Source organism: Solea senegalensis, unplaced genomic scaffold, assembly GCF_019176455.1.
Source record: "Solea senegalensis isolate Sse05_10M unplaced genomic scaffold, IFAPA_SoseM_1 scf7180000013113, whole genome shotgun sequence".
NCBI lineage: Eukaryota > Metazoa > Chordata > Actinopteri > Pleuronectiformes > Soleidae > Solea > Solea senegalensis.
Window position 1 is genome coordinate 77447 of NW_025320758.1, and position 13683 is coordinate 91129.

Consider the following 13683-nt stretch of genomic DNA (forward strand, 5'->3'; position numbering starts at 1 on the left):
ATGTTCAGGCTGAGATGATGAGAGACGGACAGCGTGATGGTCTCGGTAATTATAGACAAAGAGTGGAGGAAATACAAGATGGATTGTCTGGTAGAATTCCAAGGGCAGAGAGAAGATGAAGAATAATTAGTTGGAAAGATCCAAAACTGTGGGAGGGACACAAAGAACAGCTGGGAGGGAATGATGGAGGGAGCGAAAGGTTGGTGGGGAGGCAGGGAATCTGGGAAAGAGGGGTAGAGCAAAGGGCATTGGGAGTGAGTGAGAGAAAAGGAGGGAAACAAAGCTAGGAGACAAAGGTAGGAAAAGTGTGGAGGGGTGGGCAGAGGCAAGGGTATAATGTTGACGCATTAGCAAAAGAGGGAGGGAAGGAACTGTAGAAAGTAGGACAGGAGGAGGGTGGTACTTCCAGAAAAGGTGGAGGAACAGAAACATTTGTGAGAGAACAAAGCAAAACACACAGAACAAAAGGTCAGGCAAATGGTAATTAAGTTTTGTGTCAGCCTAAAACACGTGTCAACCACTTACATTCATAGTAACCGAGATGGTGTGTGAAAAATGACCTACATCTATAATAAAAACAGCATTTATCAGTCCTAAAAACAACAAACAGCTGCAGTAAACAAGTATTTCTCACTCACTCACTCACTCACTCACTCACAAACTCATCTATTAATGCAATTAACAATAATTGCCTGTCTGCTCCAAACCAACGAGAAAAGCATCCACATATGGTAGGACCCCGTCACTGAGAAGCTGACTGAGGAAAAAAAGGTTTTTAGGGCTTTTCAAATGTGTGTTTACTACGTTGTTATTTGCACATCAGGCGCACACCACATGCAGTAATAACAGTCATCCAGCCATTCATTGTTGGCCATGCTGACAAGACATTGATTCGCTTTGGTCTGAGTCTGTAATTTTAAAGCCAGTGTCCATGGACGTGGACTAAAAGAGGCATCATATGTCCCACAGAGTATCGAGCTACTTAACAAACTCTAAAAGTCACCGACACTCCTATGTTATGTTTTTTATGCCCTCAATGCGAGACAGTTTCCCCTTGCATTTAATTAATTCCAATCCAGACTCCTGAAAAGTCAGCCTTCTCTCTTTGGCCAGGTCACCCCTGATAAAGAGATGTCTATCTTAAGGGACTTCCTTGTTAGATAAAAAATAAATCTCAGAGTTACCATAAGTGATGTTGGCTTTTGGCCATTCATCATTCATGGTTCCCAAACGTCTCACAGTCCCGTAACTGTCAAAAAATAAATAAAATCTCTCAAAGTCAATTATTTCTCACCAAATAGATCTATTTAAAAAATGACCAGCATGTTCAACGAGCAACACCAGTTCACTTATTTTCTGACTGTATGCCAGTTTCAAAATGTAATCAGGCTGTTTGCAAATCTTCTCTTTTTTTTTTTTGGTTTGGTTTGGGTTTTTTTGTCTTCGCAATTATTTACACACAAAAACCCAAAGCTCATGACCTGAGAGGACCTCCTCTCCACGGAGCTCTCACTCCTGATTGGATGAAGCGCTGCGGGATCCTCAAACTGTTTCTCCCACATTTACAGTCGGAGCTGTGAGACTTCGAGACACGTGTCAATGAGCAAACGCTAGCTGTCAGAATATATAAATATATGATGATAATAATAATAATACTAGTCTGATACAGTCTTTAACATCTTTTAAACAACTTAGATGTTACTGTAATATGACATGTGTGCAAATACACTCATCTATGCAGCCTACTGATAACCAGCCAGTGCTCTTACTGCATTCTCAGGTCCTGGTCACATGACAGTGGCAGCAGACAATGCTCTTCACAGCATGTCGCCTTTGTTTAGTGAAGCATTCATGCCTTATTAAGGGTTTACTGGTTGTATCAGATTTGCCCTCCTTTTAAAGTCATAGTTTTAGAACATTGGACCCTCTGTCTGGAAGAGTAATATTTGCACTTTCATATGTTTAAATATATAAGTTCTCTGGTGCTTATTTTATGCTCGTGTGTCCTGTAATGAAGCGACAACCTCACAGACGAGGACAGATGATGCCTTTAGCTTGACCACTGGTGAACCTCTGACATCTGTCACTCAGTCTGGATCATGTGCAAACATCAGAGAGCATCTAGCATGTGTGCAAATGAACCACCGCGTCCACCACGAAACAGCATTTGTGTGTGTGTGTGTGTGTGTTCCTTTCGTAAACAGTAGATTTCTGTCCGCAGCAGCCTCTCTCGTGCTGCTGTGAGAGCAGCCACCATGTGAGCTGCAGGTTTTAGCTCCAGGTTCCTCAGCAGTCCTGTCACTCTCTCTCTTGCTTACCCCCGAGCCTGAGGGGCCTCACATCTGACAGCCGGTCCCAGCGCCGACACCCGCTCCGACCATCTGTTTGGGCCACACAGTCAGAGAACTACTGCTGACGAGAGCTTCTCGCGGGTGTTTTTTTTTCTGCTTTGTGAGCGAATATTGCCGTCACTGCACGAGTTCATACTTATGTCCATCATTCATGCTGCTAAGAGCAAGAGTGGAGCCACCAGGTTAACTCAAATCTGTGTATGTGGGATTGTTGTTCATTTCAGTTGCACTCATTGTTTTTGAGTATGTATTTAAATCCATAAATAAATAATAAAAACAACTGTTTCTTATCTGGCTTACACAATTTAAGGGTTTTCTTTACGGATTGTCTGACTGCTATTTAGTGATGTAACTGTACTTCATTTAAGGACATTATATCTTAGCTAGTAGAATTAAAGTTGTATTTTTTTAATAAACTGACATTATATGATTGTGTGTGACTTGTACTGGGATTAGACAGTGGTTTTTACTTTACTGATGATGATGTGTTGCAATAATATTTTGTATATTATTGCAACAATATTATTGCGGTTTATTGCGGTATCTTACCCTATTATACATGTGGAAACATTGCTATGATTGTCTCTTATAAAATAGTTTTGCATGTGTGTCTGTGCTTAAGTGTTTAAGTCTGGCAATAAACCAAACTGAATTAATAAATCACAATTTTTTTAACTATTACATGAAACTAGAATGCCCTATCTGCTGTTCAGAGCAACATATTCAGATTTTATGGAGCACCAGCAGGCATGCAGGAGAAATTGTTGATTGCTGCATGAGATTACAAAAAAGGAACATGTCGCTTCTGTCTTCTGAGGGACACATGCAAAGGTGTCGCTGTGTCGCATTGTATTCCCGTGTTTTCATCAGCGATGTTGTCCCTCAGCAAAGCCTGGTGTACAACATAAAACAATTAAACACTGCGGCTGTTGGGGAAAGGAATTGTTGATGCAGAAAATTGAGTTTTGAAAATGAAATGTAAGTGAAGCGCCTCTCTGAAATGCACGACGCCTCAAACAGTGATTATAAGACGCTCATGTCACTTTGTCGTTATTCATTTATTGTGATTTTTCACATCGTCTCAGAATGTATTGGGTAGGATTTGTAAATGCTACATGTACCTTTTAAATGTGTGTGTGTGTGTTTGGACTCGTTTGAACAGGCTTGATGGCTTATCAAATTACAGCAGACACACACACACACACACACACACATAGATAATCTGCCTAACCACAACAGTCCACTGTCTCACGTAATGGACATCACACTGTAAACCGTCTCTGAGTCATTCTGTGCTCTGTGTTTGTGTGACATAATAGATGGACTCAGGTATAAACAGCTGGTCTGCTTCAACCTGTGTATCTACAACTAGACACAAATAGGCTAATTAGCTGTGATAGATTTCTGTTTTCACCGACATCACTGGAGCGCGAACCCCCATTGATTCCCCCCCACTCTTGCTTTTTAAATTTGCTCTTTGTTAAAATTACCTCTCAACACAAAACCCCCCTCTCTTTGCTGTGGCTCTCACTAAATGTGTTTGTGAATTCAGGGTCAGTTGATGACACAGGGAATGAGTTTCAAGAGTCAAATTTCATTAATTCACTAACAAACAGTGGTTTATTTAGGTAAATGATCGTCATGTTGCAGCTCACACTGGCCTTTATCTACCAGAGCTGCAGATTCAGTCTGCGTTTTGTATCTATGTGTTAAAAGTCACTTCACAGCAGCAATTCAGTCCCTTTGGTTCCATTTTTCAAAAGTGGGCAACAGGAGAAGTTGAAGAAAGTACAGGACATACAGTCTTGTATAAATGACCTAAAATCAGTAAATGACTTTTATAATGTTACTTAAGTAAAAGTCTTAAAGTATATGGCATTTGCTGTACTTAATATTTTCTGATATAAAAATGTACTTAAGTTTTAGAAGTAAAAGCATTAAAAAGGTGAGGGGTAAATATTGAGTCATGGTGGTGGTAGGGTGAGTTGTCTTTCAACTGGAAGGCTGGGGTTCAATTCCTGGCCCTGGTAGTCTATATGTGTCCTTGAGCGTGTGAATAGTGTAAAGCAGCACATTAAGATTAGATAAGCTCTATATAAATACAGACCATTACCAACTCTTCTTCTTCTGATTTTATCAGAAGAATTATAAATAACAAATTAAAGTACAGGTACATGAAATTTGTACTTAAGTAACAAAGTATTTGTACTGTGTTACATTACAACGCTGAGTAAATATTGAAAAACATGTCTTCCCATCAGCTGTATAGACACTTTGGCCTCTTTCAGCTCACTGTTTTTGGTTTCCTGCAAACCATGCAAACAGATGGTGTCAGCAGAAAGCTCTGGTAAACCCACTGTATGCTGCTCAGCAGTCACAGACAAAGACAAGCAACTTTAGTGACTCCATAATGAATATGGTGGAGCAGTGAACAGTGACAGAGCCAGATGTGTGTGTATGTTTCTCTGGAGGCTTCGAGATGTTTTTTTTCCTCAGACCTGACTGTTGTGAAACTTGAGTGTTTGGATTTGAATGTTACAGCTTGTACCTGAATGTATGTAATGCTAATATTGAAGGAGTATTATAGGAGTTTTATTTATTTATTTATTCCTTGCTTTACATTTGCAATTCTATAGGTCTGATTGAGGCCTCATGGCGGAGTAGTGGTTAGCGCTGTTTCCTTGCAGGGCCTTAAAACAAGGGTTTTAAATCTTATCGCAGTCAGTGTGAAGTTTAGCCGTGTATTACTTCTAATATTTAATCTATTCCACAATAACCTCACAAGGTCTTCCCCCTCTTTCTCCTGCAGACAGCAACTTCATCCTGGCCAATGCTCAGGTGTCGAAGGGCTTTCCCATAGTCTACTGTTCCGATGGCTTCTGTGAGCTCACTGGATTTTCTCGAGCTGAAGTCATGCAGAAGAGCTGCGCTTGCAAATTCCTTTATGGGCCCGAGACAAGTGAAAGCATCATCCTTAGCATCGACGAGGCCTTGGAGGAGCGCAAGGAATTTAAGGACGAGATCATGTTCTACAAAAAGACAGGTGAGACTATTAGTGGAATATTAGTGGCACAGAAGGAAATCTTTTTTTGTTGGTGCTGGTATTTCTCCTAAGTTTGAAATGTAATTATCTGGTTCTTTTGTTGTTATGCCTGTTAATGTTACCAAACTGTTTTCCAGACCTTGAAAAGTCTGGAATTGTGTGTGAAAAGAACGTTTGGCTCATAGTAGAATTTTAGACATTTTAAAATACGTGAAAACTATTGTGAAAATATTGTGAAAACTAATAAACAAAAAACTTGATGTGATTTCAAAGGTTTAGTGAGTTAAAATTTTAAGATAAAAGGAGTTGAAAAGATTGTTAATTCTATATACATTAATTCGTGCTTTTATAGTTCTGACTGCTGTGTGTGAAATGTATGCACTTTTGTGATGTTTTTAAAACATTTTTGACAGTAAAATATAAGTTAATGTAAATTCTGCATTCATTCATGCTTTTATTAAAATGAAAAATGTGCTTTTCTGCTAAACACAACAGGAAAAATCTTAACAACAAAGTAGGCACACGAGTATAAAGTCAATGTCTTAAAAAAAAAAAGTTTTTTGTTAAGCCCAAACGTCCCCCAATTGGGGTCCTAGAGAGGCTCTGGGTAAAAATATTTTGAAATACTACACTAAACACCAAAGAATACAGTGATGTGGCACATCAAATTAAACAGCACAATATACAGCTCAAATAACAACTAAATGAATCACTACATCAAACACCTTACAGCACTGCTGTGTCAACCCACTTATGCCATTATTCAGCAGCCTGTCCCAGTCACATTTAGCTGATTCTGATTGGCTGACAGTGCTGTCAATCTCATTTTGGCAACGACAGCTATTGTACTGTGACACAACTCAGTCCTGCCACCTTGTGTTTGATTTTGGAATGGGAAATATATAGAAGTCTATTTGAAACAGTGAAACAAATCCATAAACTGTTATTATTGAACATTAATAGTGATATAAAAGTGAAATAAGTCGTTTTATACATGAGAAAATACAAATGAGGTGCCTAAATAAGTTTTCCACTTAATTACACAATGATTTCATTGTTCGACGGAAACAACAGTGTCATCATGTCAAAAGACAACGCTTAGTTTTAAACTCATCCGATCCCAATATGCCCAAATAGCAATGTGAAAATAAAAATGCATTACAAACGAGAGCTGGGGTCTAAGGAGGCTAAAGATCTAGTCATTCAGTGTTTTTACACAGTTAGTTCCAGCACACAACATCGCTTAGCCCAGACCTGTACAACTGAAGCAACCCCAGATCATAACACTGCCCACACAGGCTTGTACAGAAGGTGGTAAGCAAAATATTAGAGCATGTGACTCTTTCATTGTCAGGCGGTGCACAGTATATTGTCTAATTAATGACAAGACATTATGATGACTCTCTTCCCTCTGAATTTGAATCAAATACCCTGCTGTATGTATTCCCACATAAAGATGGTTGCATGTTTGTAGAAAAGTGAAAGAAATGATCAACTTTTTTTTTGTTTTTCTAGGAATTGGTGCATTCTCATTAAAAGGTGATTAAACAGAGCCTTCGGTCACAAAAGTCCCTCCCTTGTTATTAATCTCCGAGACACTTTCAACATTTCATAGCTAACTCCTTAACCCTGTCTCCATTAAATCCCATGTGCCTAACAGCTAGCCGTGGTGTGGTGTGTGCCTCATTGATTAGCCAGCTGGCCAGTGAGCAAAATGGAGTCCAAAATAATGAGCACATCACACACCACTTTTGGAAGGGGCCATGTGTCCTTGATATGCTGTTTATGGCAGTTCTCAACTTCTGTGCTTTCTTGTCTTGTTGTTTTTGGTCAGATTCAGTAGTTTGAATCAACACAAAAGGAGACAAACATCATTTCATGAAGTCTGTCGTTTGTGTTCGGTGCTGAACGAAAACGTATTTGGCTGTGTGTCATACTATTTGTGCAGACTGAGTGGTAAAAGCCTCAACATGAACTGTTCACTGACAAAAACACTCTCGCTGTAAGGTCCATTCTGCTGTTGTGGTGCTTTTATTTTGTTACATAATCTTCCTGAGCAGATGTTGCCCCTGTTGTCATGGAAATGATAAAGCCAAAGGTTCATTTTTCTGTGCTTTTAGAGGAATTCTCTACCAGTGCAAGGCAAGAAAATTGAACGTTTTGATATGCGAGCTTGGAAATGGGATTATCGGTTGCTGATAAATGACTGCATCCGGTTTAAGCGCAGTGTCTCATTTTTCATCATTAGATGGTAGCGCCCTATACAGTAGCTTCATGAACAGGTTAATGGTTAGGAAGGCTCCCGTTGTAAATCCCGCCTTCCATTGGCCATTCAGTCGTTTCTGTAGTCAAGGAAACAGCTAACACTACCTCTACTTGAATCACACAAAAAGTTGATTGGGTCGTGTGCAGGGATTAAGAGTTAAGAGTGCTCACAGTGTTCAAAACCATGTGTGTCAAGGGTGTGATAGCATGACATAATGATTATGTTGTCCAGAACAGATTAAATACAAATGGGTGGTATTGTGTTGCAATAGGGATTTTTATTATTATTAATTATGCGTCATACTCTTCTGAAGTGATAAATTCATCGAGGAGTGATGTTGAGCCGATTTAGTAGATTCCGCAGACAGGTCAGAGATGCGTGGATCTAACTTTCTCATTACATCACAGCTGTGACATGTCGTCTCCACTCTGTGTCTTTCTGTATTGTCTTTTCTTTTCTCACACTTCTCTTCTTCCCTTCTGTTCTCGACCACTTTCCCCCTTGTTCCCTTTCACCTCCCCCTGTCTCTCGATGGCAGGATAATTTTCTTTTCTCCCTGTTTTTTTTTTTTTTCTTCATTTCAAACCCACTCCTGCTCAGTATTGCCTGTGCCAGTTGGCCTTTCTGTCTTCCATGCTTAGCTGATTGACTCTGTCCTCCACTTGTCTGCCTGAGGAAAAAAATAAATAAAACCCAGCAGAAAGCTGCGTGTTCGCAATCAGGAATGCTCCTTCCTCTCAGTGTGTGCCTGATGGCGCTGCCTTGTCTTGCACACACGTACACACAAATACACACACGCACGCACGGAGACAAACACTGTAATTGACTCATCACCAGGCGAGGAATATTTAGTGAGTGGTAGTGATGGGAGGGAACTCCATGGGAAATCCCTCTTAATCAGCAATTCATCTCTCATCACTGAATAGATTAGAATGAAAGGTAGTATGATACTACCTCTGCTTTTATAATACAAACGTATGAGGTAGACCAATTCACAGACTTTCCTATTGGATGTGGATAAACCAAGCACGAGCGCAGGACTGCTGGTGCAGACAATCACATGCTCACAGACACTGCCCTCTAGTTCCTCTCTGGAAATCTATCTATTTAGCAGCAGATTGAACCTCAAAGATAGGTTCATCTCTTGCTGCGCTTGGGGAACAAGGACTTTGACTATTTAAAGGATCCGCTTCTCCCACAGGGACTTTCAGCTGGGGATAGGCATACTAATAGTGTGGGAGTCTGTCTATTTCTCGACACACTGGTGTACGCACAAACACATTGTAAATCCATTCTCAGTACAATCAAAGTTGGTGTTTAATAGGAGTGTTTTTTTCTTCCTGCAGCTGTGCTGTTCTGGTGTCTGCTGGACATCGTGCCAATTAAGAACGAGAAAGGAGACGTGGTGCTCTTTCTGGCTTCATTTAAAGACATCACAGACACTAAAGCTAAGGCTATCCAAGAGGACAAGAAGGAAGGTCAGTATATATGTGTGTGTGTGTGTGTGAAACGCAACGATTTAGACCATATTCCGACACACACACACACATTCGTAATGTCATTGTGGAAGCAGTCGAGTGGTGTTAGAATATCCATTGAAAGAGTGAGTGTTGTATTTCCATGACAATGTTGCGCGATAGTGTTGACCTGTTGTAAATGCTGTGTGGATAGATGATAATTGTGCCATGTTAGGATTCACACTTACACATAAGTGTGACATCTGTCATAAACTCAGTCACATATTTACATACGGGAAATTAGTGAGCTTTTTCAGGATGTTCTAAAATGTTTGTTGCCACATACACAGTCTCCAAACATTACAACTGTTGGTTTGCGACTGACGTGATGCTGCACCCACACCTGCTGCCACCATTCCATGTGTTTTTGGTAATTGTCACTGTCTTCCTCCTCGTCTCCCTCCTCCTTTGCTTTTAGACTATATAACAGTTATTGTGCTGCTCTCATATGTCCCAAAATCCAGAGAAATACCCAGTACCTGTGACTTGTATGACACCCTTTTAGAACCTACAAGACTGGTATTAAAGACACCAATTAAAGAATTGTAGCATCACTTCAAGTATCTGTTCTTGTGAATGTCGGTAAGGCCGTGGCTCACTCATTCATCCATCAACCAATTTGGAATGATTGTTAAAATGTGTAGACAAAACAGATCAACTGTTTACAGCCCACTTTAGAACACAGCTAATATCTCACAGATTAGTGGATCCTTTTGAAGCAAAAGGCACCGGAGCGACAACATCTCTGATGCCCGTGTCGGAACTTCACCTCCTGTTTGCCCTTCGCCTTTTAATCGTATATTCATGATTGTAAATTCAAACTAAAGGAAATGAAGTTGCAGTATTAGCGTTCAAAATCAATTTCCTCAAAGGATGAGCTTAAGGGCAACATCTAAGCTGGAGCCAAAAGCAACTTACAAAGCAAGAGAGAAGGTCACTCACTGTGTGTGTGTGTGTGTGTGTTTGTTTGTGTGTGTGTCAGCAAAGTGACTTTACTCATCTAAGACCTGCTGCCTCTTCATTTACTTACTTACTCGTCACAGTGAAAAGAAGTAACCTTTTTCTTTTGCAAAAGACTGTTCCCCAGAGTATACAATACGTAAATGGCTTATTCTAAGGCTACAGACACCATACAGTTATTATTTCATGTATAGATATTTGTACTAATTGGAAGTACTTTCATTTTTCCGCCAGTTAACCCTCCTAAATGTTACATACTGGGTCTTTAAGCGAGTTAGTACGATGGAGTATTAAGGCCAAACTGAAGTGAATAAAGTAATAATATTAGAGATATAGAGAATTTTTATCATTATTTAATTAAATGTATTATTATTATTATTATTATTATTATCATTATTACTGTTAATAAATAAATAAATAGATCGACCACTACCAAGCATTTCCTTCTCCACAAAAGAGATGATTTCCTCCAAGCCTGTGTGACTGTTTCCTCGAAACAGACTCAGCTTCTTGCACAATCTTTTCAAAGTCCTGATGAAGTATTTCCTTATTTGTGAAACCCAAACCAAAGTATAACTTCACAAAATGCTCCGCGTTCCTCATCTTGACACAGATCGCAGCTGATCATCTGAGATTTTGCTTGAATAATACATAACGACTTTATTCTCATAATATTTTGACTTCATTCTCGGAAAAATGGTTTTATTCAGTTTAGCAGTTTAACACTTACTCTGTAAATAAGTGAGCTAATAAGTGCTTAAGTGAACTTAATTTCTTAAAAACACCAAAGTACAAGAGTTACAATGGTGATGCAAATGTGAACACCAGGAAATAGGCACTGTATGACATCAATGGGGTCCTCCATCCATGCTGAGGACGTCTTTGAAAGACGGACAGACGCGGACGTGACCCGGATAACGCTCTGTCCTGCGCACCGATGAGACAATGAAGAGGGAAACCCTGTCTCTTGCATCAACAGCCTCTTCACTGACTCAATCCTGTCTCATCTTTTTTTACCGTCTTTATCTTTCTTTCCTTTTCTTTTACTTGTTTCCTGGTGTCCTTTCCTTTCCTTCCTCTCTTCATCTCCTATGTCTCCTCCTCCTGCGTTGACACTATTCCCATCTCCCCCTATATAACCTACATGTTTTTGTCCTTCCCCCTTTAAATACAACAACACCCACTCCCCTATGGCCCATAACCCCCACACACACACACACACACACACACCCATGAATGGCTATAAATGCAGAGGGAAATTCATTAGATCTAAAAATAAGTGTGTCTCTGTCTCTGTGCTTTTGCCGGATCACATCCCCCCCAAGGCTCCAGCACATTATGGATGGGCCCTGTCTGTTCACCTCATCTGGGGTCCGTACACTCGCATGCTGGCAACACTCGGCGCCGAATGCACATACTTTCCGATGGAAGTTCAGCGGCATTTATCACACCTATTCTTCAGCTCTGTTACTGGCTGTGTAACCGTTTGCCCTCAGGCCAGTATGGCCTTAGTCTTTTTTTTTTTTACTGTGGCTTCACAGCAGTGAGAGTAGGGCTCAAAAACCCACGAGCAATAAAGCGCCTTCTGCAATTACTCCTCAATCTGAACACATCGCCCCTGCACTAACTGTCTGCCTGTATCTATGATGACGACACTTAAAGTGCACAAAACCCAAACAGAAATAATCAGTCATAAATGCTTCGCTCCCTCTGCATGGACTAATTAAAGTTGAAAACTGTGGTGTGGTGCAATAGTCCATACACACACACACACAACCATGCCAGTAAATACGGAGTTTTTTTAAAACCTTGAAATTGTGCCTTTTGTTTAGAACAGACACTTTCCTCCTGTTGCATATTCACGAGTCGGGATTCAGGACATGAATATTATGTATTTCATCAAGCATAATGACTGATTCAGTCATCAGGAGTTGACCTTGGGGGGTAAAGTGTTGAAGGGGGTATGTACCTACTTGTGTGTGTGTGTTTGTGTGTGTGTGTGTGTTTACAGAGAGACGGCGCGGCAGGGGGAAAACAGGCTCTCACTTCAGCTCGTCTCGTCTCCGGAGCAGCACGGTGCTCTACCACATCTCTGGTCACCTCCACAGCAGAGAGAAGAGCAAGATTAAACTCAACAAGGTACCATCAAATACACCGAGCGACAAGGGAGGATATAAAGTGATGTAAGGCGGGTGAGGGTGGACTGTAAAACACAGGGAGAGAGGTAATAACTGTTGTTAAACTAGCCATAAAATCAAATGACAGGTGAGGAGAAATAATCTGTTTTGGTGAGAACAGACTCTCGGGGGTAAGGGCTATAACATGTATCTCCAATAAGCACTCAGTGAGGAGTGTCACTTATTATGAAGCCCCTGTTTTAGACTTATTTATTCTCAAGCCACACAACAACAATAACAACAACAACTGTGCAGTGACTGAAGAAAGACGCCAAACAAAATTCATTTACATCCACAAAATCCAGATTCTCACCATATGTTACCTGTTCTTAAATTCCCTAATAGCATTCTACATATTCTTCAAAAACCTCGAAAGAAGCCAAGAAGAGGTCACCGAGCTTAAATCAAAGCAGTGAGGTTGTGTGTTGTATGAGATTAATTTGTACATATAGTGAAAATTAGCATTTAGTCAATATACTTGTCACTGGGAACAGGATGTGTTGTTACTGAACGAGACAGCTAATTAGGTCCAGTGATGTATGAAGTTGCATACCCTATGGAATAAATACATCACAGTGTCTCACAGCTGCATTACGTAAGTACTGTATATGTGACCGTTACCTCTGTCTGTCTCGGTTCAGAATGTGTTCGGGGATCCACCTGCTCTGCCCGAGTACAAGGTAGCAGACGCCAAGAAGTCCAAATTCATCTTACTGCACTACAGCACGTTCAAGGCCGGCTGGGATTGGCTGATTCTGCTGGCCACGTTCTACGTCGCTGTGACGGTGCCGTACAACGTGTGCTTCATCGGCGACGACGACGACCTCACCCGCAGCACGACTGTCAGCGACATCGCTGTGGAGATTCTATTCATCATAGGTGCATTGCTCATGCATTTTGGGTTTCAATGACATTTATGGTTAGAGTTAGCTAAAATTTTGATCAATTTGGATTGATCTAAATTTAACGGCATATGTTATATAGATATGTATATATATATATATATACACATATGTACACATATGTATATATATATATATATATATATATATATATATATATATATATATATATATATATATATATATATATATATATATATATATATATGTACACACAGAGTCACACTTATTCCTGAATTTACTACGTGTTTGTGTAGTCTGCTTTGTTTTAATTAACACTGAATCTAACAGGGGAAGCTCATTTCCATATCCTAGTTATTTATACATACATTCTTACATAAATTCTGTAAACGAACAACTAGAACCATCAAACGCGATGTACATGTAAAACTGAAAAGCTAAAATTTCATTTGTACATGTACAAATGAAAATGGGTCCGCACACATCCACCGCTCTATTGACTCCCA

General features: G+C 40.1%; 1 protein-coding gene across 1 annotated transcript in view; it reads left to right on the forward strand.

The window, feature by feature from the left end:
• Positions 1-13683, forward strand: part of kcnh8 (potassium voltage-gated channel, subfamily H (eag-related), member 8) — a 50902-nt gene that overhangs the window by 9045 nt on the left and 28174 nt on the right. Inside the window, exons 2-5 of the mRNA XM_044015229.1 lie at positions 5161-5394; positions 9007-9138; positions 12149-12276; positions 12956-13193. Of these exons, the coding sequence (XP_043871164.1) occupies positions 5161-5394; positions 9007-9138; positions 12149-12276; positions 12956-13193 (732 nt within the window). The remainder of the gene's footprint in view (positions 1-5160; positions 5395-9006; positions 9139-12148; positions 12277-12955; positions 13194-13683) is intronic.